General features: G+C 38.2%; 1 protein-coding gene across 2 annotated transcripts in view; it reads left to right on the top strand.

Annotated features, from left to right (window-relative positions):
* AADAT (aminoadipate aminotransferase) overlaps window positions 1-10,467 on the top strand; it is a 31,910-nt gene extending 21,443 nt beyond the window's left edge. The window contains exon 13 of one of the 2 annotated variants that reach the window (XM_033135488.1): window positions 9,436-10,467. In XM_033135488.1, coding sequence (XP_032991379.1) covers window positions 9,436-9,453 — 18 coding nt within the window. In that variant the 3' untranslated portion in view covers window positions 9,454-10,467. Of the gene's footprint in view, window positions 1-344; window positions 2,660-9,435 lie in introns of those variants that run through there. The other variant, XM_033135487.1, reaches the window with a different exon arrangement.
* Window positions 10,468-11,277: the final 810 nt, after the last annotated feature.

Genomic DNA, 11,277 nt, shown 5'->3' on the forward strand with positions numbered 1-11,277 from the left:
TAAGAATAGAGTTGGACAATTGAAACTATACAGACTGTATATGCAGGTGAGAGATTATATGAAAAAATAAAATAATATGTGGTGCAGATAATATAGAAAATGATGACCTTGAGGGCTATAAGAACAACAACAAATATTCTGGGACTCTGATATGTTTATTTCCACATATATTATGACATCGATGATATCCTACCAAGATAAGACTGAGGTTAAACTTGATTTTTCATTGCCTTATGTCACCCCTATCTTAGATGGATATTCTTTGTGTGTATTTTTAAAGTTATGGCAGACTTTTCCTAAATAGCACCCTCATTTCATTAATTCTTATCTATTTTCTATTTTAGGCCTTCCAGAGATTAGCCCAACTTATAAAAGAATCTTTATGAAGACATAAAACACATCATAGTACTCATAGATTTTTTTCAGATAAATTATTTCTATGGTTTGTCAGGAAGAAATGATCATTGATGTTAAACAGGTTGGATTTCATCAAATATGTCATTTCTGTAGTAATTTAACTAGACAACTTTTAAAATGCCCTTAAATCCACCAGATTGCCAAAATATGTTTATAATCCACTTATACCTTTTGATAAATTTTCAGCTTGCAAAATAAATTATTTTTAGATGGGATTTTATTGTAAAGAACTCTGTAGTTGCTTTATAATTTTCCACAAATTTTCTTTGAAACTAACGTTTTACAGTAAATTATTTCAAAAATGTAAGAAAATAATTAAGTTCAAATGGTATATAATGTGAACTATTTTCTATTTTTTAGGAAATTTTAATGAAAGATTGTTGCAAAGATTATTAAAATTTGACCATTATAAATGATTTTCAGTAAAAATACCACAGACCTTATGTTATGCCATAGAAATCCCTTTAAAATAAAGTTCTGAAACTAAAACATACCTGAAGGCATCAGATCTATTAAGTCTAAGGAGAGATTGAAACTTAGAAAAATTTACTACACTGCCTTTTCATACTACACAATTTACAAAACCACATTCTTACCAGTTATGTAATTTAAATCCACCTTTGAGGTACTTAGGATATACTTTTTAAATTATTTTCTTTGTCACCTTTCAAGAGGTTTATTTTTCCCATGTGATTAACAAAGTAACATATGCTCACTTTAAATGTTTCAAACAACCCAGGAAACACAAGGAGTAAAGGAAAAGCCACTTGATGTCCCACACTCTCCCCTTAATAATTGCTGTCAGCATTTATCATTCATCCTTTTGGATGTTTTTCTGTGCATATACATGTAACATGTAAAAGAATAAGATCTCATTATAATAGTGTATCATAAATACCCTGTATAAGTTTTCCACAGCTGTGTAAGAAATTGCTATAGTGTTCCAAGATCCAGTAATTGTAAAGTTAGAAGCTGCTCTGAGAAATTAGGAAATTTATATCTTTGTCTGTTATGCCATCTTTTGTGTATACAAACATCTGCATCATAGATAGTTATTATTTTCCTGGCTTCTAGATGAGACGTTATATCTTCCAACAGTTGAAGTTCGTGAGCAAAAATCTCACCTCAGAGTTCAAATCAGCTGGTTCAAAGCCCAAGTTCTTTTTTCTAAAGCAACCAGTGGAGAAACGCAGAGCCTGGAGGAGGCCTGAGATGCGGAACCTGAGATAAAAAGAGGAAAGTATAAATTAGAGAGATTAATAAAAGTAAAATAAGACTTCCACTTACTTTATTCAGTAGTTTTCAACAATAACTAAAATTGCTTAGCCATGCACTATATAAATGAGTGCCTTGTTTTGTTGTTTGTTTGTTGTTTTTTAAGTCACCAACATAGAATAGTTGATTTATAAGTTCATTTATTATCCCCAATTTTCATGCAGGAGATTGCCTGTGAGCTCAATCTATAGAAATCTGTATCTTCCAAGAACAACTGAGAGTGAGAGAAAGGCAGTGAAAGAACACAGGCGATGATAAGGCTGCCCTTTATTACTGGATGTTCTTTTTTTTTTTAATCCACTTTTTTAAAGCAGTATAAAACTGGAGCCTTGCTTGCTGTCACTGCCATTGTGAATTTTTCCAGCTTTTTCAGAAAGCAACTTGGCAGTATTGAGATACATTAAAATGTTTACAGTCTTTAACACAATGTACTGTGGATTGACTCACTTGGCATAAATTCTAATTTCCTTCCTGAGACTTTGAGCGCTGCAAAAGTAAAATACTGCATTTTGAGATGCCCCTGCAGCAACAGTTCCAGGTATGATTTACGTTCTGTCATTCAGATGCCTGGATTCAGAACTGAGTTAAGAGGGAAGTGAGGCATCCATTTTGCTGGCATAGCTGAGGCAGCATGATTTTGCAGCAAGCAGTTTCTTGATTTGGTGGTTTCTGCTTCTGCCAAAATGAAATTTTGGAGCTAGCGATGAATTGTTCCTGGAAGCTCCGTCTACTTTCTCAGCCATTCCAACAATTTTGGAAACCACAGAGTACATAATCATAAACACGTTTTGCTTTAACCAGGTAGAGGAGTACCCATTATCGGCAACTGAATGCCAACCAGGACAGGGGTTGGTTCCCTGTAAGGAGTCAGAAGACTCAGAAGTTGTGTTCACAGGTACAGTTTATTACAGGAAAAGAGTATAGTAAGATCTCAAAGGGAAAATGTGCATAGGGCAAAGTCTGTCAGGACCCACGGCATGCAAAACACTCTTATTGGTCAGAATATTCCCAGAGTTCTGTTCCCAGCTAAGGGCATCGTGAAAACAGCCCTTTCTAGGGAATGTGCCCCCATTTGAATGACTCAGAGCTGCTAAGTTAACCTTTTCCACCCACCAGGAACCCCACTTCTATTCATTTACCATAAAGAATAACCCAAAAGATGGAAGAAACTAAAAAACACAAAGATAGTCGTTGTAAATTAAAACAACAAAATGCTGGCTGGGGCTTGTGGTCAAAGTTTTGTGACTAAAGGTCTTGCAATAAGAAAATGGTTATGTCAGTTATGGTTCACCCACGTAAGTAAGATTTAGACAACCAGTAAAACAGCATTAGGAAGCAGTATCATTCATTTTATGAAGCATTACGGTAAAATGAATACAGATAAAATGGAATGAAAGATCAGGGTATAAGTGTGCTTATACTTTAACTACAACTCTGTAACTACTAAGAAGACACCTCTCAAAAAGGCAACAGTTGGGTAATGTTTTTCTTTATTTCCAAAATATTCATTAACATGGCCCTTTTATAATTTAAAAATAAAGTTTTTGTTTTAATATCTTAAGCCAACTAGTCACACTTTTTTCAGTTGGATAAGCAGAGGTTCTTGAAGGCAATGGTAAAAAATATATCTCAGGATGGTGGGTGGCAACTACTCTAATGGAAAATCAAATTGGAAGTCATATCCATATAACCAAAGTCAATTGAATCTGGTCAAAAATTACATAGGTTTAGTTTTTTATTGTCACTCTCTGTTGTTTATTTCTGGCATTCCTGGTTGTCACCATTCATGGTCCACAATGAACTGAAGCAGCTGGAACACCTGGTCTAGGTGTATTCAGTATGGCTATTTCAAATTGGCCTAACAGAACCATTGTCACTTCTCTTCTGATTTAAACTTGAATATTTGCCCACTTTAGGAATTTCCTCCCCTCCATGTAAGAAAGTCTTTCATGCTTCCCTATAATACTTCTACAGCATGGTATATCTCCAAATTCCTTCTCAAGTGCTACTTACGTCTTCAGTGGGTAGCAATTATTAACTTTATCAAAAGTAAATTTTTAGAGAATATAAAAATCTTAATGAAAATCAAATATTAACTAAACATCTAATTTTAACTGGTGACACGGGTTTATTAAGATTTTAAGTTTCCTGAAGTCAAATACCATAACTCCTTTTTCTGGGACCCAATTTCAACTAAGAGTGTCATTTGTAAAAGGTATGTATTGATTAGCCTGCCGTTACAGTTATCCTACTTTTAAGCTTCAGGATTTAGGTTTTCATATATTCATTTTATTCACTGTCAGTGAATTTTGATTGAGTGCCTACTATTCTAGACAATCAACATATAGAACAAAATCTATTCTTACATTGGGGGCAAGGGCTGCTGAAGGAAGACAGACAACAAAAATTATTAATTAAAGTATATTACGTAGTGGTAAGTGCTACAAAGAAAATAATAAGGGTAAAGGGATAGTGGATGATAACGCAGGGGTACTATTTTTAATAGAGGTCCAGAGCAGGTGACGCATGAGCAGAGAGCAGAAAGCAGAGGGAATGTGCTGTGCAGATCCTCTGTGTGAAGCATTCCATGCCGAGTGAACCTAAACTGCAAAGGCCCTGAGAAGAGACAGCTTTGGCCCGTTTTATGAACTATAGAGAGTTCAGAGTGGCTAACGAGTCAACAGAAGTGTACCAGTCTGCTCAGCTGTTGTAACAAAGTACCACAGACTAGATACCTTAAGCAACAGAAATTGCTTTTCTCACAGAGGCTGGAAGTCCAAGATCCAGGTGTCAGCAGGGTTGGTTTCTTCTGCAGCCTCTGTAAATGGCTGTCTTCTCCCTGAATCTTCACTGAGTCTTCCCTCCGTCTAAAGCTGTGTCTTCATTTCTTCTTGTAAGGACACCAATCCCACCAGTCATACGGGATTACGGCCTACTCTAATGACCGCATTTTAACTTTATTACCTCTTTGAAGACTCCATCTCCAACTCACATTTTGAGGCACTGGGGGTTAGAACTTCAATATATGAATTTGGGGACACAATTCAGCCCACAACGAAAGGAAAGAGGTAAAAGATAAAAAGCCAGAGAGATAAGGGTGAGGGGTTGGCCAGACCAGGCTGGGCCTTGCAGGGCACGCACGAATTTGAATTATTCTTTGGAAATGGGAAGACATTGGAAGGTTTGAAGCAGGAGAACAGTATGAGCCAACTTTGGAATTCAGAAGTTCACTCTGACCCAAGCATTAAAAATGGATCAGAATGGAGCAAAATTAGAAGCAGGGAGACCACTTAAGTCTGCAGACTGGACCTTCTATTTTAATTAGGATGATCAGGAAAGAACTCTGATAACATGGCATTTAAGGCAAGATCTGAATAAAGTGAGGGGCAGCTAATGCAGATATCTGAGGAAAGAAAGACGCAAAATAATTTTTCAATAAAAACAATATAAAGAGGCTACCTTATCAATTTAAGGTGAGATAAGTATTACAGGATTCCTACTCTCATATAATTTGCATATGTAAACTCATTTTATTTCTCTTATTCACCTGACCTAACTAAATTGCTTTTCTTTCCTATTCCTGCTTTCACATTTTTAAATTCCCATTTTGTTTCATGTGCTTTTTTGTGAACTGTTTTATGCCTTTTTTTTTTTAACTTGGAATTTATAGCAAAATTTAAAATTTAAATACTAACCTGAAATATGGTCATAATTTCAGTAACACTTAGTATTTAAATAGTGAGATTGCCCAGAGACTACAATACCTAATGTGTTCATTAGAGTCATTGAAAAAGCAATCAAAATTACAACTTAATGGAGCTCTTAATGGTTTAAAGAAGAAACTAAGAGAAAATAAAAACATTTCTTACTACACTGCAGAAATACTGGAACCTGATTTGAAGGGTCAGATCTTTTGATGTCCTCCATGCTTCTGGCATTGCAACTATCCACTAGCCTCAGTTCACAAAGATTTGCCACAGAGTCTTCTTTTCCAAGTCTCCCTGAACCCCATCTGAATCATCTCAGGAAGGAAGCAACAAAATTGCAGTCTTCCCTCTGCAATTCCCTAGCCACCTAAACTACCACCCTTGTAGCAAGGTGATACAGAGCAAAAAATTAAGAACAAAGAGGAGGGAGGGAAGACAGATCTGCACACATTTGACCTAGCGACTTTAGTTCCAACAATTTATCTTAAGGAAATAACTTAAGGACCTTCATTTCAGCAAATGCAGAGGGTGCCAAAAAAAAAAAAAGTATACACATTTTAAGAAAGGAAAACTGTATTAAAATTGGAATAATACATACCGATAACAAAAGATGAATACAAGTCACGTTTGACTTGTGTAATTACAAGAGACGCTCAAAGTGGTTACCATCAGCGTCCAGACACTTCTGATGACAGCGAACTACTGCTTGAGCAATGTGGACCCACGTGTCCACTGGTATACATACTTTTGGCACCCCCGGTGTTAGTGAAAGAATGAAACAGTCTAGCTGTCCAGTCAAAACCACCTTCCTTCTAGTGCCCCCACATGGCCCTACTTCTTTCACCTGCCTAATTCCCACTCACCCTGTAGCGCTCAGTTTAAATTCTACTTTCTGAGAGACGCCTGTCCTGAGCCCCCAAACTAGGCTAAGGGCCTTCTGTTAATTGCTTATGTAGCACCCTGTCTCTTTTCCTCAGTAGCACGTACCACAATCAGTAATTATTTGTGCAATTATTAGGTAATGTCTGCCTGTCCCCTTCTCCCAGACCATAATCTCTGTGAGGACTGGAACTATGTCCATTTTCTTCACAGCTCTATCCTCAGAGCTGATCACAGTGCTTGGCAGATAGCAGGGTCTCCATAAATATGTGTTACCATTGGATTGTACACTTTAAATGGGTGAATTTTATGGTATGTGAATTACATGTCATTCAAGCTGTTAAAAATGTTACCATTAAAGCAAACAAATTCATTAACTAAACATTGAACTAATGAAAATTGCCATACAGTAGCATGGAATGCAGTTAGTGAAAAATATTAGGGTTGTATGTCTATTGCCATGGGAATATAGTCAAGAAATATTATGCAAGCATTTTTATGAAATAGTTTATAAAATATGATCCCTTTTTTTGCTTCACAAAAAGATATATCCGTATATTTAACCAATATTTACTGAATGCCCATATTTGCAGGCACAGTTCTAGTGTTTGTGACACATCAGTGGATAAAGATCCTTGTTATCGTGGAGCTTTCATACAGCCTGGGAGATTAACCACAAGTAACAGACATAATGAATAAGGCCTTATATAGTATGTGAGAAGGTAAAAAGGGCCATGGGTGGGGTAGGGGTTGGCAAAAGAAGGTTTGGGAGAGCTGGGGAGAGGCAGGTTGCAGGTTTTTTGTTGTTGTTTTTCTTTGTTTTTATATTTATAATTTGAATGTATTTCAAATTTCCCAAATTAGGTGTAGGGAGCGATTTCCCAGAAGACGGAATATAGCACAGGTCTATTTGGGACCTCGTTCAAGAGATCGATTGATCACCAGTGTTGAAAGGACTTCAGTATGACATGGCGCACACATGTCTTGTGGCACAATGGCATGTCGCAGTTTTAAGTAGAAAAGTTAGCCTTGTCCTTTGAGAAGGTGAGCAAAGATTCAAGATAGGGAGTTAGCCACGTGGGTATCTGGGGGAGCAGAAAGCCCCCAAAGCAGGTTTGAGCCTTGCCTGTTCAAGGAACAGCCAGGAGACCAGTGTGGCTGCAGCAGAGGAAACATGAGGGAGTGCTTTAGGAGAGAGTGGGGTGGCGAGAGAGTATCTTGTTGCCATTGGAAGGACTTTAGCTTTCATTCTATTAGGGCTGGGGAGCCATCATGCGATTTTGACTAGGAGAGAGATACGATATCCCGTTTGAGAGAATGGCTCCGGCTACTGAGCTGAGGGGAATGGGAGGAGATGCCGGGTGGCCTGTTTAAAGGCTGTTGCAGTAATTCAGGCAAGAGAAGATGATGGCTCAGATCCAAGAAAGGGCAGAATAGATGGTGAGGAGAGGTCAGTGTCCAGTATTTTAAAAATAGAGCCAATGGGATATCCTAATGGATTAGGAAGTGTTAAAGAAAGAGAGGAATCAAAAAACAAAGTATTTGACCTAAGCAACTGGGGATGGAGTTGACAATAAATAACAAAGATGAAGGCAAAGGATGAAGCTGATTGGAGAAGAAAGAATGGAAGTTGAGCTTTGCATGCGTATTTTTCAGAAGTCTACTACACATCTGTGCCAGATTGTTTTCAACACATTATCAGTGGCACCCTCTTCTAAAATACAGCAGGTCCATCTTCAATAACATCGTTTTTTTCTATCTCATTTCATTATAATGTTGATGAGAAAAAAAATCAATTCCCACTGGCCTGGGGCCACTGTTTTGTGGAGTTGGCAGGTTCTCCCTCTGTTTGCATGGGTTTTCTCTGGGGACTCCAGATTCCTCCCACATCTCAAAGATGTACATATGAGGTGACTTGTGTGTCTTTATTGTCCCAGTCTGAGTGAGTGTGAGTGAGGGTGATGTGTCCTGCAATGGATGGGCATCTTGTCCAGGGTGGTGTCCTGCCTTGCACCACTAGCTGGCGAGGCTCCTGCCACCCACAACCCTGAAGTGGAATAAGCAGGTTGGAAAATAATGATTTTCCTTGTTGTTTTTCTTTTAATCTTTTTAAAATATATGTATAGCTCACAAATTTTTATCAATATTTACTATTAGAGGTGTTTTGGGTCTTTCTTTATTTAAAAGTTTGGCAATGTTTTTGTGACCAGAAATATGCCGAAGGAACTTACTCATAAGTCTTGTTTATATCAATGAGCCTATAGTAAAATTGGTTTTGTTACAAATCATTTTACTTAAAGTTTCCAAGAGCCTATCAACAACATTAAATGCGGAATTACTATATAGTCATCCCCTCTTATCCACAAGGGAAAAGCTCCAAGACCCCCAGTGTATGCCTGAAACTGTGGATAGTACCGAACACTAAACACCAGCGGTGCCAAAAAAAATCTATACATACACTTTTTAAGAAAGGAAAAAACTGTATTAAAATTGTAATACTCAATATATACCAATAACAAAAGCTGAATACAAGTCATGTTTGACTTCTGCAATTACAAGAGGTGCTCGAAGTGGTTACCATCAGCATAATTTTAATACAGCTTTTTCCTTTCTTAAAATGTGTATACATTTTTTGGCACCCTCTGTATACTATGTTTTTTTCTATACATACCTATGTATGATGACGTTTAATTTATATATAAGGCAGAGTAAGAGATCAATAAAAATAACTAATAGAACAATTACAACAATATACTGTAATAAAAGTTATATGAATGCGGTCTCTGTCTGTCGAACTATCTTACTGTATTCACCCTTCCTCTTGTGATGGTGCGAGCTGATACAATGCCTGCGTGATGAGCTGAAGTGAGGTGAATGACACAGATGTCATGTTGTTGCAGTAGGCTACCATAAGGGTGACGGACACAAGCACTGCGATACTGATAGCCAGTCAATTTGACAACCACGATGGCTACTAAGTGACTAATGGGTGGGGAGCGTATGTAATATGGAGATGCTGGACAAAGGGATGATTCATATCCTGAGCAGAACAGAGAGGGACTCGCAAGATTTCATCTTGCTACTCAGAATGGCATGCCATTTAAAACTTACATGTTGTTTATTTCTGGAATTTTCCTTTTAATATTTCAAACCGCAGTTGACCACAGATAACTGAAACTGCAGAAAGCAAAGCCGCGGATAAGAGGGACTACTGCATCTGGCAAGAAGAGACAGGGGACTACATTTCCCAGAATCCCCTTTCTCCATCAGAGTCAGCCAATGAGAGGACTGAGATCTAAAACCCTATTCTCTGGAAGTTATTGAAGCCAGAGTGAGTTCTGAGTGAGCTTTTTGAAAATTGCCCACATCAGGGATAGTTGGTAGGTATTTCCTGTTCGCAGCAGCTTCAGGATTTTATTGCTGTAGCCTGAAAGAGTTGATGGGAGGATCCTGCCCTTCTATGGCTTCCAGACATGCTTGCTGCAGGCTGAAATAGAAGTAACAATTATTTTGACTACCCCTGCCCCAGTCCTTCTCACCATTATTTAAACTTCCTATTCCCTTTAGTCAAACCCTTCAGACTCAGAATGTATAGCCATGTCTTCTGTTTTCTTGACTGACAAAACATCCAAATGGAGAGGTGGAGCCTGTCGTTGGAAATGTCCATCTGGAGTTTGGGAGACAGGTCAGAGGTCATGGGCTGGAGATAAGATGTGGGAGTCATCAGCAAATGAGGGTGTTTAAACCCTGAGCTTGAATGATCACCAATTATAGAGAGCGGTTCAAGAACTGAGCCTGGAGCAAACTAACATGGACAGGCTGCAAAACAGAAGAGACCAAGTTGGCTGAGGAGGTGCCAACGAGGCAGAAGGAGCCAGGCCAGTGTGGTGCTCTGGAAGCCAGAGAAGAAAGGGCAGCCAGTAGGAGAGCATCACCAGCTAAGCCAGTGCTGCCGACTGGTGAATTAGCTGAGGGCTGAGATCTGACCCACTGGATCACGCAAAGTGCAATCATTGGTCACCTGGACAAAAGCAGTTTTGTGAAGTCGAGGGGGTTTAAAAAGCAAAACTGGGAGTAAAATAATTTCACTCAGCAGCGTTCACTGTGAAACACCTAGTGACATACGTGAAAATGTGAACAAGCAATAGCTCTTGGTAGTGAGATTACAGGTGAGGTTTTTTCCCGTATATCTGTTTATCGATTAGCTGAAATGAACATGTACTCCTTCTATAATAAGTAAAAATAAAATTATTATCAATGTCCCTCTCTTAATGCTTTAACCACTGACCTGCCTGGGCCTAAAGTTGACTGTGAGTTCCAAGGGGTTCAGGACTAAGAAAAAGACGTACAAACTCTGGGGTGTCAGTCTCAATTCCTAGACATTGCTCCACCTTCTCCTTATTCCCGAGAACACAAATGACACACATTTTGTCTGCTGTTCCCAAACTTCAATTACTGAGCACTTTAACATTAAATGGTACCCTGACAACTTGAAAATTATTTTCAATAATTAAAACAAATGTTTATGGCACACTTTCCACGTAGCAAGAACTTGCCAAACACTACATTTAAAAACATGAGCGTGCTTGCCAAATGCTTAGTTTACACAGTAAACACCATTTATTCAGGCTAGCCAAAGACCCATCCAGCAGAAAAAGCTGTCAACTCTACTGAAGAAAGAAGACAAATATGAGAAATTTCAGAAACTTGAAGCTTGTAAGACCTAAAAAGGTGAAAAACAGAAACCTTGGGAAATCCAAATGTGACATTATACAATAGCCAGGAAAACGACCTTTTTGTTGGGATTAAAACAGTTAAGAGATTTGGGGGAACTGCTTCTGGAGAGGGGCTCTTTTCCTGATCCTGTATTCCCAACACCTCTCCCCATAGCTGCATATGGTTATGGTTAACACTTAATATTTATTGAACTAATTACCTCACTTGCTCTTTACTGAAATGGCCATGATGATTATCCCTTCTTTCTAGCAAATACAAAGTT

The sequence above is a fragment of the Rhinolophus ferrumequinum genome, chromosome 18 (genome assembly GCF_004115265.2).
Source record: "Rhinolophus ferrumequinum isolate MPI-CBG mRhiFer1 chromosome 18, mRhiFer1_v1.p, whole genome shotgun sequence".
Lineage (NCBI taxonomy): Eukaryota > Metazoa > Chordata > Mammalia > Chiroptera > Rhinolophidae > Rhinolophus > Rhinolophus ferrumequinum.